Raw genomic sequence first — 19,191 nt, forward strand, 5'->3', positions numbered from 1 at the left:
TTTTGCATTATTAGTTCGAAGCACCTCTACGAACTCGTTCTCACCTCCTCGCCCTCCTTCACGAAGTCTTTTCTGCATATGTGTGCCATGATTCCTGTGGCCAGAGCATCGCCCATCACGTTCACCATCGTCCTGAAACGATCCCTAATGCATACAAAAGTAATTAGGAACTTAATCGACATCAATCTCAAGTGTTGCCAAATCTGTGGTTTTCCTACGCAAATGGAGTACTTTCATACTATTAGTCTTCTCATCATATCATGTTTAGGTTTGGACAAAGGTTTGACAAAACATGATTTTGGAATGATTTTGATAGCCGAATTTGGGCTAGTTTTGAGTAGCAGTTTGCACAGATCTGGCAACCCTGTCAATTATAAACATCGATCTACGTTTACAATGGAAATGATTGATTGACAGAAAGGCTTACAGGGCCCAATCCACGGCGATAATAAGAGTGATGTCATCTGTAGGGAGTCCCACTGAGGTTAACACTATCACCATGGTTACCAGACCGGCCTGTGGAATGCCGGCAGCTCCGATACTGGCTGCTGTAGCCGTGATGCTGAAGTAAATAGTAAAACAAATATACATATTTTTCACAACATAACAGAACAAGCAAGAACTTACTGATATCTTTTTATGCTCCACCCCACTTACCCCTAAGTCATTCCAAACCCTTTGTTTGCTTTGCTTGTCTTCTGAACAAAGCTTTGTTCGACAATTTAAGGTATTTTAGATGAAAAGCTTGTGACTGTCCGACTATCCATATTTAATATATTAATAATTATATCTTCGTAAATTAATATATAAATAAATATAAAACATATTACACTTGTAACGTTTTACATAAATATATTATCATTAGTAGTAGAAGCAGTAGTATTACAAACATAATATTGTTATATTATTATTACTGAAAAAAAAAAGCGAAAAAGTAACCTAAGCTAAAACTGATTTTATAAGATTAAAAAAAAGATGTTCGAAGGAGGGCAGTTAACCCGTTCTTATCCTACCTGATGGTGATGATCTGTCCAAAGTCCAGTTCGTAGTTGTTGACTTGAGCGATAAAGATGGCTGCCACGGCCTCGTACAGGGCGGTGCCGTCCATGTTGATAGTGGCGCCAACAGGAAGTACGAAACGAATAATGCGCCGGTCGATGTGGTTGTTCTCCAGGAGGCACTTAAAGGTGATAGGCAGCGTGGCAGAGCTGGAGCACAACACAAGAGTTTGTCCTTTACATTTGTGCTCAAAATCAAGAGTTTAAGGCTGGAATACATGAATACATGACCAGGTTTGCAATTGTTATGTGTCTTCTAGCAATAAGGTGCCTGTTTCTGCGTGAGTTTAGTGTGTTTGTAACAATTTCAATGTCTGGTAGTATGTGACCCTCAAGTTCTTCTTGGTAAACGTTTGCTTTTTTTTAAAGTCGGAAAGTTATCATCTGTTACCATCTAGCAGGGCTTCGCTCAAACTCTGAATTGCAAGAAAATGCCGTTTACCTAGATGAAGTGGCTAATGAGATGAGCAGGGCCTGTAAAATCCCTCGGATGTAGACGATGGGGCTCTTTTTCGTGATGAAGAAATACATGGAAGGCAGGATGAACAGGCCGTGAAGCACCAGGCCCATGACCACAGTGATGGCGTAGAAGCCCAGTTTCTTCCCCATAGCTGAGGGGTCATCCATTTCCAAGATCTTCCCGGCCACCAGAAACACTATCCCAAATGGGAAGTACCTGAGGTGTTACATCGGAAAGCCATTCAGTTGCACGCCAGGTTTATGAGTAGGTGCAAATACTTCTGCACTGCTGATTATTTTAGTGCTCAGACTGCATGGCATATTTAGCATTTAAATGAAGTAATTGATACCACTTTTATATTCACATACATGCTTTTTGCTACCTGGTCTCATAAACGTACCTGGGCGCACAAGACACAAATAAGCCAATAAGTACATCAGAGCAGTTTCCGAAAGAAATGAACACTAGAGGCAGTAAAACTCTTTTTTTTTAGTAAAATTTTTCATGCAGATTTACAGAGTTCCGATTAATAAAGCGTAATTTTAGCACATATCATGTTATGACTTCAAAACAGTATTAATATATTCTGAGAGATATTTTGGTGTTAAAGCTCTGGCTAGAATCCAGTGTAACTGTGGTTCGACAAAACGGATCAAATCTGTGTAAAAGGAAGTTCAAATCAAATCAATCTTCATTTTGATATTAGTTTTGTATTTGTTAACACTATCAGGTAGGTTTAGGGTTGGATTTGGTGTAGGGCGTATTTCCAACATGATAGAACATGCATTTTTTTGCAACAGTCCCCGGATATTTGAATGAATAAAATTGAACCTGTTTTCGCGCTACTCAGTGGACATTTCTACATAAAAACAGTTGCACAAAAAAGTGCACAGAGGTACGTAATTTAGTGAGACCAGGTTGGCTTTTTCTATGTAAAATAGGCTTATTACACAAAAAAATTGCATTATGTAAGAAAGAATATTTAAAACCAGAATAGTGTTGTTTGAGTTAAATAAGATTGACGTTAATATGTACATCTGTGTCAGTGGTGCAGATTTTAGACATGTCTGCGGCATCGATTGATCTACATTATTCTGATATGAATCTGGTGTAAAACCAGTGAAAAATAGCATTACAAATATTGTAATGTGCAATATGAAAAATAGATATTATTACAACATTATTATAACATATAATAGTAATAATGATAATAATTACTACTATTATTTTTGCTATTATTATCATTATCATTAGTAGTAGTAGCAGTAGTATTACAAAAACATAATATTGTTATATTATTATTGCTGACAAAAAAACAAAAATGTAACCTAAACTAAAATTGATTTTATAAGATTAAAAATGTATGTTTGACAGACAGTTAACCCGTTCTTATGCAGATTTTAGACATGTCTGCGGCATCGATTGATCTACATTATTCTGATATGAATCTGGTTTAAAATCAGCGCAAAGCAACTGCTTTTAGAACACTTGGGTACATTTTTCATTCTAAATGAATCTGCTCTATAAAGCTTTAACATTAGATTAAAAAAGGTTATTCACATGTTTGTGATATTGTGCTTACATTTGAATAAAAAATGAATAATTGAAAATAAAATAAAAATAAAAAGTTCAAATGATTTAAAACATGAAAAAGTCACAAATGCTTGCATATACCATATAACAATGGCCACAATTTTCAGCACGGCTTCATTCAGACTCTGGCAGAAGTTGACGAGAGCGCTACCGTTTGGTCCCATTCTTCCAAGCATGATTCCTAAAGGACAAGAATAACTGAGTATCTATAAAACAGACCGGATAAAGCTGCGCAATTCCAGCCGTTGCTTCCGCCGCTCACCCATAGTCGCTGAGAAGATCACGATGCCGAGGACGTTCATGCCCTCGCTGGTGCCAGGGAGCGTCCTGAAGACCACATCCGGAGGTGGCGTCAGGTCGAGGGAGAAGTTCTGGATGTCAGTGCCGTTGTCGTCCTGGATCCCATAAATGAAGACCCGTCTGGTCGTGGTGTCTAGTACATCCTGACCAATGGTGGGTTTGGGCTTCATGATAGGGATGCTCCTTGTGCGATACTACAATTCCATTACAGTTCATCATTAATGTGCCTTATATAAAACAAATTCACAGCAAAAAGTACAGTAATGCAAAGATACGATGCCAAAGGAACTGTACGCATGAAAGGTTAATCGCGTTGAAGGCACAGGGCATGAAACTAATAGAAAAACAATAAAACTCACTTGCTGAAAAGTAGCTTGGACCAAGTTGGCTGGGAACATGTTGCTGATGGAGGAAAGAGAGTTTTTATAACAAATGATAATGTTAATTACACAGAATTTATTCTGATTATGTACTAATTTAGTGCTGGTTAATCTGTTAGACCGGGAAAACAAAGCTGACTGGATAAACAGGACGTTTCATTGAGTTAATTAAATGGGCTTATATGCCATTATATTTTTTAAAAGCACAACAGAAGAAGAGGAATAAATGACGAATTTTAAACCAAAAAGTTAAAATATAATAGCAGCAATTAAGCTGTATACATAACAAAAACAGCACAAACGTGTCTGTGATCGCAATTTTATGCTGGGATACGTTCTTTCCTATCACCAGCAAAACACATTAAGTGTCTACATCGGGACTCAGTCAACTAATCCTAAGTGCCTTGCGTCTGGTTAGCACAGAGGGCCCCAGAAACGCCAATCCCAATAACCTCTCAGTGGAGATCACAAATATCACACGCTAATTTAGCGCCCTTCTAATTTTACCCGTCTAAGACTTTCATCATGAAATGCACTGTTAACAAATTGAGCTAATCTCGTGGCCGTATGAATAGTCTCCTCCTCTTTCATCACCCGAGGGCCATATGGTCTCGGGCTCAGATCAGTAATCAGTTTAGGCTGTACTCTTCACCATGCACTCCAATCACACGGACCGTGCTCTGTCACGCAGCCGTGAGACAGGTGGAGCAGGAATTCCCCATTCCTCAGTCCTCAGCCAACCCTAAACTGAGCCATGTCTAAGCTCTCCTGATCCCTCAACGTCGCAGATATTAACGATCAAATCAAATCATTATGCCTGGCAGTTAACATAGCGCATTGGACGGTGCGATGCATTTTTTCCCTTTTTGGGTATGATGAGATTTATTAACGATTGCTGAAAAATGACAATAATTTAATCAGAGAGCGATAATAATAATCAATATATGCATATGCACATATGCGCACGACGCATGCATCCTTGCATATAAAACTTGTGGCTCAGAACATAATACTAAATACATATTCTGGACAACTAACGATTTTCAGCGGCCAAGCAGATCGGGTTTTCTATCCCCACCTAAGGACTTGATATGAATAACTAACCAACTAACTAACAACAGTCAAACGTTAATTTCTAGGGTTGTCTTTCCCCAACTGAGGAATGAAAATGAACATAGCTTATATGGATAACTAACCAACTACTTAAGTAACTATGAAAAAAACTATAACCATTGTAGAATAAATTGTCAAGCTTTGGATCTTTCCCACTTATATAGGTATATGACCTAACTAATTAAGTAACTAACCCCTGATAAACCATAAACTAACAATTTCCAGTCAAAATCTGGGGCTTCATATAAACTAAGCGACTAACTGACTACATAATTAACTAACCAACAATTTTAAGTGGTCAAGCATTGTAAAATTATGTCAAAATCTGGAGCTGTCTTTCCTGAGGACTTTATATGGACTAACTAACTGAGGAGTTAATATGAACAACTAACTAACTAACTAACTAACTAACTAACTAACAACAGTCAAGCTGTCTTTCCTAATTGAGAAGTCCATATGAACTAACAAGCTAACTAACAATAAATTTGGCTGCATTTCCCTTGATAAACCAACCAACAAGCAGCAATCAAGCACTGTGGAATAAATAATCAGAGGTAGCTGATCTTCTCTACTCTATATGAACCACATTATTTTAAGGTCCAATTTTCATTTTTAAGAAACCATTAACTATGACTTTCGCCTCAAAACTCCATATTTGCTGCTTGTTAATAGATATTAAGGTAGTAGTTAAGTATTAGTTAGGATTAGGGATATGGTCATGCAGAATACGCGCTTTATAAGTACTTACGAATGAAAACTAACTAATAGTTCATCAAATGCTTTTTATGATTTGATGCTCTCTTTCCCAAATATGGCAAATACTTTCCTCCATATGAACTAACTAACGCAATGAATCATGCTGAAAGGATATTCAAGATCTAGGCTATATAAACACACAATTAACGAGCTGTTTGTGTATATATACTGCTGTCTTTCTCCTCCTGACTCCGTATGAACTTTCCACATTCAAGTAACCGTTTGTGACAAGTTCTTGATTAACTGTTCCACTGACCGACTGGAACAGTGACACAGTGTAACTGGGGTAAACTCCGGCCTCATTTACTCAAGAAAACACTAACTGGCTTATCGTGAGTTTTAATCGCAAGGTTTAACAGACAGCTCAAAGCCTCAGCACGTGAGATGTCTGGAGCCCTTCACGTCCTATCGCTGAAAACACGAGGGAAGTAACAGCGGTTTTCTCAGCGTAACTGAATATATACGCAAGAACTATCCTAGCACAGGCAACAGACTGATCGCGGATACACAATATCACAGGCTTACCGGATGAGGTCCAGCAGAGCATCAGCTGAGCTCATGATGGCCTTCCCGCTGTCCTCCGAATCCTCCTTCTGGGCAGCTCCACCCGGGTGGATGATGATGACCATGACGATGCCCACCACCACAGCCACAAAGGTCGTCCACAGATAATAAGAGATTGTCATGATGCCCAGTCGACTGGAGCACTTTGCGTCCAGCGCTGCCAGACCAGACATCAAACTGAGAGAGAAAAACATTTTTAAATATTGTGTAAAACAACACATGAATCAGCTAAATGCAGAGAAGCTAAAATATCAAAGCAAATGAAATGAAATAATTTAAACCTAAAATGCATTTTGTGAAATCAAAATTCATAATAAAATCACAACATTGCCGCAATAAAAAATTCAAACACCAGAGCTATTATTATATTAGTAAAATAATTAAAAAAGAAATAAGTACAGCCTAATAGCAATGAATTTTTTTAAATATTTAACATTTAAACACACACACACACACACACACACACACATATATATACATATATGTGTGTGTGTGTGTGTGTGTGTATATATACAATTAACCATGTTCAAAATAAAATAATTTGTTTACATATAGGTGTGTGTGTGTACTATGCATATTATGAATATATGAATATATACCCATGAATATATATATATATATATATATATATATATATATATATATATATATATATATATATATATATATATATGATGAAAAAATATAGTATATGTCTATACATATACATATATGTATACATAATAAATATACACATGTACATGCATATTATATAAACAAAAACTTTATTGTGCATTATATTAATCGTTTCCCAACACTTATTTATTGATTTTTATTTATTGACTTCAGGAGCTTCACAGAACAGCTTGATAGGTTTAACCAAGGCTAGGTCTTACAGGTTTTAGGGAACATTACATGTGAAGTAGATCCCAAAAAAGACAATATATTATGTATCTCCCGACGCTTTGATATGACTCAATGGTGCCATCGCTATCCTCAGCAACTCAACAAAGATCTCTGATTTATAGAAAAGAATTGATTTTTTGCCACCTTGAACAACCTTTTGATCAGCTTCAAGAGTTGCATTAGACTAAATGCAATGGGAATATCCCATATGATCATCATACCACTTGATGTCTAATCCTAATCAGTGCTTTAACGATCTTTACAAATGAAAAGACAGAGAATTCAATGTATACTGCTTGCTTAATTTGCTCAGATGCATCTATTTTAACATGTCGTTCTAATGGGAAACTATGCTTCTAACCACAAGTTTGTTGAAACTGTATTCAGGACTAAACCATTGAACTATGTTTATAACAGGGGAACTTGCAACCATAGACACTTGTATACCATGCATTCTATTCCATTGAACCGGAAGGCAATGAAATTGAGCAGATGTTCAGAGCCACTAAAAGCTGTAGGCTCCTTCTGAAGTGTCAGATTCAAGCTGCTTCCTCACAGACATTCACGGAGCTATTTGAGTTTGAGGACGTCTCTGTTAAAAGTACCTGGGAGGGTAATTTAAATAAGGCAAAAGGAAATCCTCTTCCATTCAGTACTCATTGCAATCATGATTATGTTGAGATATTAAGACAATGAGACAGAGATGATGAAAAGAGCTTCCTTTGCTGGAGAGTAACTAACCAAAAGGAGCGATGCTACTAACTTAACTACATCAGTCAGTAGTGCACTCAAAAGCTGTCACCGGGGCGGTACATTTTCAAATGGTACATGTTTGTACCTGAACGGTCCATTTTGGTAGCTTAAAGGTACATATTTTGTGCCTTTATTTCTGAGAGTGTGCAGGTTAACATAAAAGAAATTCCTGCAGTTATTTTATATTATTGTAAAACAGAATTATATTGGTTTACATTATAGGCAAGGCAAGTTTATTTATATAGCATGTATTCATACACAATGGTAATTCAAAGTGATTCACATAAAAGTAAATAAAATAATCATAAAATAAAAAATAATCACAGCAATAATTATAGATTAGATTACAGTGCACACTGATGAACTATTCGGAGTAAGAAAAAGAACATGCAAATAAAGCTCGTTCAACAGCAATTTTTTTTTTACTATTAAAAAATATACTGTAATCTTTACATACACTTCCACTGAACATACGTTTTTAAGAAAAAAGGAAAAAAAGTCCAAGTCAAATTAATTGTCGCGGCCAACGGCTAGTACACACCAGTGCAAACCGTCTTTTCTCGGGATTTAATAAAAACATGCAGTGAAAAATTGGCGCTGAAAAGGCGTGGACATTGTTGAATATGCATGTTTCACAGATGCATAATTTATGGGAGGAGCGTTTGTCTAAATTACTGGTATTTGAGTTTGCCTATTATTTAAAAATCCCAAAAAAGCATCTTAAAGCAGCGCTGGCCATTATGGAAATCATCTGTTCTTTAAAGAAACACTTCCCTTTTTTGGAAATAGTCTCATTCTCCAACTCCCTCAGAGTTTCATCAGTTTTGAATCCATTCAGACAATCTCTGAATGGATCTGGCGATAGGACATTTAGCACAGCTCAGCATAGATCATTGATTCCAATTAGACCAATAACATCGCGTTCAAAAATGACCCTGATATCACTGACCATGTTACGGCAGCAAACTTCCTTGATTATTACACCGGAATAAAAGTATAGCTCCTAGTCATATGAGCCTAGAAAATCGCAATTTTCCTTTTTCCGCTGGGCTCAGTACACTATATAACTACAGAAGAGTCAAGTTTTAAATGCTAAATGGTCTCTTTGGTATTTTTGGAATCAATGATCTAATTGGAATCAATGATCTATGCTAAGCTATGCTAAATGTGCTATAGCCAGATTGACTGAATGGATTAAAAAAGTCAACTGTTTAACTCTGGGGGAGTTGGAGAAAGAGCTTATTTCCGAAAAAAGTGGAACGTTCCTTTATTGTGCTCACTGTCAGTTTTTATGGAATTGCGCTCTGAACCAAAGCCTTGTTTTCTGAAACATTTATAAAAATGAAGAAAAAAATATTTGAGCGTAAAGAAAAAAAATCACTTAACTTTGATATATCCTGACGCAAAGCAAAAATTGCATCTAGATTTAAGGACGTTTTGGCATTACAATAAAAATGAGACAACAATATATATCTTGAAGTGCAGATATAGTTGTAGTAAACATCTCTTTGGGAAAGTGAGCAGAATTCATTCCGATTTCATTGACTTCTGTTTAAGCAACTTTAATCGCTCTGTAGTGTAGTGTCTGTTAATCCATACTTGTTTTCTTTCCCAGTGTACCGAGCGCTGGTTGTGTGCGAGCAGGAGCTCATACATGTTAATGGTGCATGTACATGTGTGTTAAGCCCCTTGCTGTCTGACCCTGCATGTGCTTCTGCTACAGGCGGCCTGCAGGACTTCCAGACCATCTGGAGCTTTCTGTGAAGCACCCCTGTTTGACAAGAGCTTTACCCTAATCCCGCCTGGAGATGGGAAAGTCCAGATAAAGGCTCTGCTCCCGGGCCTTTACCCCACGCAGGTCACATGGGTGTCATATTTCTCAGGTGGCACAAAGTAAAACACCTGCATGCGGCACACAGCTGAAACACTCACACAAATACTAATGGCTAAATGCGTAAAAAAAAAATGTCCAGGACACATTTCAGCCAAAATAATAAAGGTGAGCATTAATAAATTAATCCCGTTTTTAAGATTGTGACTTTGTTATGTCTGTGCACCACTTATTACGTTATTTTATTTCATTTATTTATTTTAATTTTGATGTTTATTTTTTATTTCCCTTTGTTCTCAACTGATATTTTCACCATTATCTCATTACTGCTTAGTAACAATATATATTTCTTTTGCTATATTACAAAACGACAAACCAATGATTTGATTCATATCAACATGAGCGACATATTCAGCGAATACGTTGTGGTTTAAACTTTTTTTTACTTTACAATCTTGTAAAATGTGTGTTTTTGTGCTTACCTTGTCACATCATTTAATTTTATATAAGTGGAACATGATTTCTTTATTTTTTTGTGAACTATGGCCTTCATAGAACTGTGTTTTTGATCTTGGTTCTGTGAAGACTCTTACGTAATTCTTACGTAACTGTTATGAAATTTGAACGTAACAGCAATTAAACAATACCATATAGTGCACGGAACCATTTTTAGTACAAATTTTGAAATTAATCACCAGTGCAACAATAAAAAAGAACAGATAGCACTACATATGACGATTAATTATGTCTAATGATGTATAAGTCGGTAAATGACTAATAAACAAATACATGAAATGACACTATTCGTCATATACGATTCAAAATAAACTTATTTAAGATTAATTTAGAAGATTGAATGGGACAAATAGATCCGTATAATGGTTTTACAAACTAAAAACTACACAAAGAGGGTACTTCTTCTCATTTCGGAAAACCTCCAAACACCATTGGGAGAACGTGTTTAAAATTTGTGGAAAAGAACAAAAAACATATGTCAGCTTTAAGGAACATAATCCCATAGAGCTCATCAACCTGCCACCATATGAGATGCAGCTGGTCTGGAAAAAAAGACGCGTTTTAATCATCCAAAACCTTGATTGATTTTCTCCCTATGGATGCAAACGTTACGCAATGACAACAGCGGCACCCAACATTAAAAATTAAAAATGTCTTAAAGCAGACTTTTTTAACGCACGAGAGGATTACGTGTCCTGCATCATGCTCTGTGCAAATCCTCATCTATGTATTAAAATGTAAACGCAGAATGACAGGAAACAAAGATTTGGATTTGATTGGGGCTCAGAAACTGTCATGTTTTTAAAGTCAGTGCATCTAAAGCATCTATCATGTGACGGTATTCGCCTATAGACCAACGAGCTACGGGAAAAAAAAAAAAAGCTGTGGTTGCCAGATCTTTGGCATGAAATATATAGCAGCAAACCATACCTACCGAGAAAAAAAAACTATAGAAATACTGTATAAGTGGCACACTCACAAATACATAAAATCATCATGGCAATGAAAATTTACACATGACATTAAAAATACAATTAATATTAAATAAGCAACTTAAGAAGTTACATAAAATACTGTACCTGTATGAATAAAAGCGAAACGTTAAAGGAAAATAAAATGTATAATTTTAATTAATAAATAGGAAATGTGAAGTGTCACAAAGGAAATTCTGGACAAATTCTAAGATATCTTTCAAAATATATTTACGTAATTATATAATAATCCACATTTGTCTATTTTTGAAAATGCCGTTAACAATACATTTTTTAAGCATTCAAATTTATTTATATATGCCATTTAAATTCAAGAAAATACTTTCACATCTCATGATTGAAGAAATACTTAACTTGGACATATAACACATTTAATTTCTATTTTTTTATTAATAAATCAGATTTTTATTTCTAGTAGGCTATTTGGCTTTAAATTATATGTAGGCTACTGAAAAATTTTAAATGTATTTTCCTGCCACCGCATTACATTGAAATATACTAGCACTACATACTACCCTTTTGGAATATGAAACACACAGAAATATATTTTACATTTCAAAATTGTTTAATTTACATTTACATTGTTTAAAACATACATTTATTATTTTTGCTCGATGGGTTAAAAAACAAACAAACTATAACTTAACCTTATTATTTTTTTGCTAAAATTGCGCGTTGCATTTATTACCGTCTTTACTATTAGGGGCGTTTCCCTATAGCATGCATACAGCTCTTTCACTGTTAAAATTGTGGTCATTTCTTACAGCGTAAACTAAAGTCAGTATAAAGTGCGTGGCATAATCTCACGGGAGTCCCTACTACCCTGCGTGTCTGCGTGGCCATTGATTAAAGATCAGCATCATACTGAAATGCACACAGGGATAAGAAAGTGCCTCTGATTGTGACTGGTGTGTTCCTCAGATAATCTGGTTTCTGCTCTCGCTGGTAGGCAGATGGCATTGAAACGAGGACAGTAAGCAGACCCCGCTTTGGCCTTAAGCCCTAGCATACTATTTGATTAATATGACATTTTTATTCATTTTAAACCAGCCGAGGCATTGACAGACCCTCTTCTAACATCTCCTGCCAATGACCCTGATGAGGAAGGTTCTCATAACCTCTTGACAAGACGCCATTCTGATTTCCTAATTCAATTTACCGCTTACTATACATTTAGGTCAACATAAACCTGACTGCTTTATATTTAGTCTCTGGCCATTGTATGTGGAAGCGCTACTTTTTGTGTCTGATAGGAGATGTCTTGGCTACTGTGCGTATGCAGTTGGTCCTTAGCTACCTTAGATTAGAGGTAATTAGCAACCCTGACCCCGCGTAATGACTCCCTAGAGTGTGTGTGTGTGTGTGTGTTTATGTTCGCTGGCATCTGGAACTCTGACCCAGAACGAAGTGTGTGTGTGTTTGGAATGAAAATTAACTTCCTTTTAACTTCCTTTGCCGCACCAGAGCAGACGTTGATTTAGTTGTGATCTCAAACGTCGTTGGTTATTCCCCTTTTTCGAAAGTCGGTGTCGGATGCCCGTTATGATTCATAATTCATTTGACTTGAGACATGGCAGCAGTGGACCAGATACATGTTATTGTTTCAATAGCTTGTTTTATGTATTGATTTTTATTGATTTTGATTTAATGTAATTTAATGCATTCATAGAGTAGATCTTTTTCAGATACTCTATACATATATCTATATGTATATATAGCTATAAGAACGACAGTAAAGTTTTCAAAATGTGTTTTATCTTTAATCTTGTAAATAGATACAACATCATATTATTTGAAGGTTTGTTTAGTCTGTGTTCCTATAAAATATAGGTCTCACCCTGTTTGCATTTGATTTACAGTGTTATTAGTCATCTGCTATCAAACCCTGCCCATTCACTATGATGTATATGATTTTTTAAAAATACATTCAACTCAATGTTTCTTTTTTCCTTTTTTGCGCATATTTGCAGGTCGTGTACCTAAATGCACCAAATAACAACCATCTAGTACAGAAAAGTAAAAACATTTGTATTTTATTGCATGTTTCGCAAGTTTCAGTTGTCTGAAATGCCATTCAGGTCAAAACTGAGTAACTTTAGCAATCTGTAAGTAGAATTTCAATGTCAAAATATCTTACATTTATAACTGATCTGTTTTTAAACCTAGATTTATTCTTTAAAAATGATCGTTTCTAATGTTTTTGCTGTTTCAATCTATGCATCCTCCACTCATTGGTCTCCTCGACAATGCAATAATTTCCAGAAATATGCAAAATACAAATGCTTTTTGCTTTTCTGTACTGGGTGGTTGTTATTTGTTGCATTGAAGCGCGCATCCTGCAAATACATAGGAAAGAAGAATAATGCAACAGCCAGAATATAAATAAATGCACCAGCATCGAATGCATTATAAGCTTCTTATCAATAAACAGGAATCGGTTTTCACATACATCATAATGAATGGAGTGAGTTTGACTCCATTCATTACCACGCAAAAAAAATATTAAAACTAAAAACACACTGAAGTACAGTAATATAGTGCTGATCTTCATTTAATGCAGTCCTTCTGCTAAAAAATAGTCCCTGATATCAACAAACGCAAGAGGACGTCCTGAACATGCCTCTCATCTGATGGAGCTTAAATAAAAACAGAATAGCTGAGAATAGCTTATCATCCGCTAGCACCATTTATTTTTAACACCATATATAATATATTCTCTCACACAGACTTTACTTATCTCTCAGCATGTGAAAACGTCTGTTTTCTTTTAGTTTCAAATTTAATTTTCGCCGAAATACATAATACGCTACAATGCATACATAATACACATTTATTGATTGTTATACACAGTGTTATCGACTGGTTATGTTGCTAACGGTGCTGCTCAGTGATACACAAGTTATTAAAATATATATCTGACAATATTACGCAGCCTACTGAATGTACAAAGAATTGGAATAAGTGAAAAACAAAATTCACAGCATTTATGTTCAGTGGTGTTTTTCAGGAAATAAGCGCTCAAATAATGGTGAGCAGTAATTCTCTTTTCTTAACTGTTATCTTTATGTGATTTAGAATAATACATAATAACTATTGTGTTTCAGTAATTAAGTGTACCAAGTTCTCCTCAGACATGTAGGAGTGGTCGAAAATAAATTCTAGTTATATGAACGTTTAACGTCGGCTCGGTTTTTTGCGGACTCTTTGATTCTCTCTGATTGACTGGAAGACATTGCGCATTAAAACAAGCGATGCATTGATAATCACAATCGGTTTAATCGCCTTTTTTTAAATAAATGTGGTGCTTAATAGTACTTTTTCACAGTATATTTGCATGTATTTTGTTCTGTTATTATTATTTTTATTTAAAATATGCTTAGAATTTGAGCGATAAAGAGGTTTACGTCACAGTTTAAGATTTATTTTAGCATACTATATATGCTATATGCTATATATGCACTATATATGAAATTTGAGAATTTCATCCAAAACACATTTTCCACATCTGAGATAAAGACAGTCAAGAAAACCAAGCTCTTCAAAAAATGAAACCTGCCTGAATAATGAGGGAAGAAATGATTGTGAGCAAAATATGCCGTAATTTTCATTTTTAGGTGAACCGTTCCTTTAATACAAACTCCTATCTACACTTTATTACAGAATACTGTACAGTTGTCTGTATGTCTACGTTTAGGCTATCCTGTTTTACTATATCCATAGATTTCACAGCAAAGCTGTAACTTAAGATTCTTGCAAACAGGGACCTCTTAGAAGGAGTAAATTTAGTCCTCTCTTACCTTGAAACTACTAGAGGCAGGATGAGCATCTTCAGCATCCTCATCAGCAGCTCCCCTGGGAACTGGAAGTACTTCACCTCCTTCAGGAGAAACAGAAACACACATAATTGATCTACTATAGAGTCAGAGTTTACATTTGTACATGTTTTGTCCAGACAGTTTACTACTTAAAAGGATTTGAAGCCTTTCCAGAGCAAGAAGAGGCAAAATAGATACTCACACACGTTTGTTTTTGTGAACTGTAGGGATATTTCAATGCTTTTATACGGTGCAGACTGTATGTGCTATTGCCCCAAACCAACCCTACACCTAAACCTACCCTTTACAGGAAACTACCGCCAATTTTAGTCAAAATACCCAATTAATCTTGCAACACAGAAACAGAGAAAGAAACTGGATGTGCATCGTTATAATGGATCCTTGCATCATGTCTTAAAGGGACAGCAGCCTATAAATACATCCTGCTCAATTTCATTAAAGGGATATTTCACTCAACAACGAAACTTTTTAACGCTAAAGCACATCTTTAACGAAGATTAATCTAGATTATAGAACGAGAACTGTTATCAGTGCCCCTATTATAGGTTATGAATGGTTCATATTTTGGTTTTGGGAGTTATTTTACCTTAATTGTTCAATGACTCCCAAAATAATTCAAAAATTCATAAAAGGGGCACTTTCAAAATGGTGCAAGCCTCACGTTTTAATACTGATGTGCATACTTTATTTAACGTCTTCCAAAGTGTATAAGATCTTACTCCCATCAAGAGGAGGGACTAGGACCAGACTAACTTCATAACCTCATCTGAAATTCTTCTGAAAGAAGAAAGTACACCTACGATTCTTTGAAAATGACTAACCGTTAAATCATGTTTGAAATTTTTTTTTCTCGATATGTCTGATTAACTTTAAAAACAGGTGTTTGGCATTAAACAGAATGACAGTGGCTGTTAAATGACTTTTGCTATCACAGTCCTCATCATTAGTTCAGTGAAAGTACAGATACGGCTGGTCAAATATTGCTCCATTACAAGTAAAAGTTGTAAAGACAGATTTTTACTTAAGCGAAAGTACAGAAATGCTTGCATTTAAGTACTCAAGTGCCAAAAGTAAATCTCCTTTTTTATGTTTTATTTTTGTTGTATGTAATTATTGCAATGCCTCTGAAGCAACTTATAATATATTACACCTGATGAATACACTGTCAAGCTTGTAGTATCTTTAGAATGAAGAGCTTTTAGGATGTTGAAAGAAATGAGCAGTGCGCGCTACATAGCTAATATTTTCGTTTTACACAATTTTGCTAAATCATACAATACTGTGTCGAATATATACCACAATATTAACTTATTATTGAATTGTTCCAAATACTTATCACATACGCAACTGGTCAGTATTCAAAAAATGCTGGGGAAAACCACTTTACGTAACACGAAAAGAGTGATTACTAAAAAATAGCTTTTTCGAAAAACAAATGTAAGAAAATAAATCATCCACTGACCCGAGGAACTCAATAGAAATGTAGTGGAGTGAAAAGTACGATATTTGTCTTTCAGATGTAGTGACGTTAAAATCATACGTTTTCGGAAAAGAAAAGCCTTTACGCAAGAGAGAAAGACTTGTTGAAGACCATATTGTGTTTGAAGGGAGCTGAGAGGTGTGATGCTGGTGTTAAAGCGCTTACAGGCCTGCATTAAGGAGGGGGCAGGGACATGAAGCTTGGATCAGGGCCGTTGTCCAAGCAGCATCATAATTGATGCTGACAAATGGCTGTGCGTCTCTGGCACTCCTGTGCTACGTGCTAATGCTAACATGAAAAACAGCTGGCACCGAGCCCTTACATCTGCCACTGGCACCCCTGACTTGGGCCGGGTAAAGTCTGTAAAGCTGCCATGTGGCGTAATCTAAACGGACAGGGATGCCAGAGCTTACTGCTAAACACAATTGATGGAAAATATAGTGAAAAACTACAGTTCAATTAAATACTCAGTTTTCAAAATTGATTATCAACTGTTCACATTTCTCTTTAGTTATTACCAGAGTCTGAAAGCTATTATTATTATTTGTTTTACTATGGATGATTAATGCAGTTAAGCTTTACTTAATGCTTGATTTAATGCTCATAGATAAAAGTAGTTCATGTTAGTAAACTGATCAAGTGTAAACCTGCAGATTTTGTTTAGTAATATCTTCTATATTTTACTGTAATAACACAACTTATAGCGCTTCAGTGTTTCAGATGATCGAATGATAATGCCTTTGGCCAAAAGATGCCATCTTTACTCATGTAATAATGGCATATAGCTTTGATGAAGAGCAAATCTCACTGAAACGGCTTCAGTGAACAGACTCATGCTGCTGTAAACAGTAAATACATAAATATGTAAATAAATAATATATTTTTAAAATGTAACTATTTGTAAATTTAACAGAAAAATTCTGTGAAAATTGTTTTAAAGTGAATTTTACACCACTAGTTTAAAAAACTTTTTTGCCAAATGCCCGGAAATGCACTCCTTGCATTCACGCTGGTTTCATTTCTTTTTAACAAATGAAAAAAATAAATACACATATATATATATATATATATATATATATATATATATATGTCATTTGGTGCAACCATCAAGTAAACAAACATATATCTGAATGCATTTGAGTGTACACAACTTAATAATTAATTTCAAAGTTTTTAAATACAGTACATCTGTTTTCAAGGTAAATAGTTCAATTTTCAATAGTTAAAATAGTTCTTCACAAACGTCAATACATTTTTGGGTGTTGCGCCACAAGGCATTTTACAACCTGATCTAACCCTGCCTTGTCTTAAAATGTATAGGAAACTGTATAAACGTATAAGAAAATTATTGATCGTGCACACAGTCATAAAATCACTTCCTGACTTGATTTTTTTCTGCATGTTGGTTGCACCGCATGACAAAAGTTTTAAGCTGCGAAAAAATATTGTAAAATAATTTAGTGAAGCATTTTTTTTCTCCATTTCAGAAATGAAATATAATTAAAGAAAGGGCACATTCACGTCATTTTATCTGTGACTTTTAATGCAACTCTGAATTTTTTTTTACATCGTGTAATAATAAGAACACTAGCTATCACCGACTGCTGTCACTTCTGCTGTTCAGTTAATCTTTGACAGTGACTAATGTCAGATGGCAGGGAAGTTGAGACATTGCAAGAACGTTAGAAACGGTGACTGTTATTGGAAAACCAAAACTAACCTGCTCAGAGAGGTGCTTGGAGCGTAAAAAGAAGCCCAGCAGGCATCCGATGACCACGGCCAACACTGACAAGATGAGGAGGCCGTTCTGTTGGCACACATTTTTAACGCGGCTCCACACCGCACCCAGAGCCATGGTGACACGTCCACGCCGACTGCCCTCAATCAGCCATACAAACACCCTGACCCGAGCGCGCAAACGTCCCGAGGGGGCAAAAAGAGACAGACATGCAGAGAACGAAGAAGCAAATTAGGAAGGTAGTAACGGTGGTAATGAAGGTCCCTCCGAGAAAAAGCACTTGTCAATCCACCGTTGGTCACTACTAAAGCCCATCACCTTTTCCAGTCACTAACACACTACCCTTCTCTCTCTCTCTCTCAGTGTCTCTTCGTTCTGCCCCATCACACCCCCTTACCCTGTACTTCAGCCTGGCCAATAGGGGGCTCTGGGACAGCTGGCGGTATTGTCCCAGAGGTTAATACCAGCGATCCTATTAGAGCAGCACTGCATTAAGCCGATCTGAAGATGGATTAAAGATCTCTGAACAATTGGAAAGGAGATTGTTTCGTGTACGTGTGAAATAAGGAAAAATCGAACGGGGCAAAAACATAAAAATTAAGGAAGTGACATAACTCGGCGTAGGTGTTACACAGCGGCGGGGGGGTTTAGACCGAGCCGGGCCACTGCTGTGGCTCTGTCAGCGGATACAGGTATTTGTTTGACAGCGTGATCTTGCACCCTCCAGTGGATGATGGCAAACAGAATCTAAGGCCACGTAGCAACTTCGCTTAAGTTCAGGACAGGAAAAATGCAGGCTGTGCCAATCGCAACATGCTGGGATCATCTTTCAGGATAATTTCACATGATGCTGATTCAGGGGAACATACAACAGGGTTGTTAATGAATGCCTCAACTTCATAAAAATGAGAGACATAAATATGATTAATAATTTTA

General features: G+C 36.1%; 1 protein-coding gene across 1 annotated transcript in view; it reads right to left on the minus strand.

Moving 5' to 3' along the window:
- Window positions 1–19,154, minus strand: part of slc1a7a (solute carrier family 1 member 7a) — a 22,298-nt gene extending 3,144 nt beyond the window's left edge. Inside the window, exons 1-10 of the mRNA XM_043257076.1 lie at window positions 18,238–19,154; window positions 14,999–15,078; window positions 6,186–6,401; window positions 3,771–3,813; window positions 3,374–3,605; window positions 3,193–3,292; window positions 1,501–1,734; window positions 1,014–1,208; window positions 428–562; window positions 45–144 (exon numbers count right to left, since the gene is read on the minus strand). Of these exons, the coding sequence (XP_043113011.1) occupies window positions 45–144; window positions 428–562; window positions 1,014–1,208; window positions 1,501–1,734; window positions 3,193–3,292; window positions 3,374–3,605; window positions 3,771–3,813; window positions 6,186–6,401; window positions 14,999–15,078; window positions 18,238–18,372 (1,470 nt within the window). The 5' untranslated portion in view covers window positions 18,373–19,154. The remainder of the gene's footprint in view (window positions 1–44; window positions 145–427; window positions 563–1,013; window positions 1,209–1,500; window positions 1,735–3,192; window positions 3,293–3,373; window positions 3,606–3,770; window positions 3,814–6,185; window positions 6,402–14,998; window positions 15,079–18,237) is intronic.
- Between the last annotated feature and the right edge of the window lie 37 nt (window positions 19,155–19,191).

This window comes from Puntigrus tetrazona, chromosome 2 (genome assembly GCF_018831695.1).
Source record: "Puntigrus tetrazona isolate hp1 chromosome 2, ASM1883169v1, whole genome shotgun sequence".
NCBI lineage: Eukaryota > Metazoa > Chordata > Actinopteri > Cypriniformes > Cyprinidae > Puntigrus > Puntigrus tetrazona.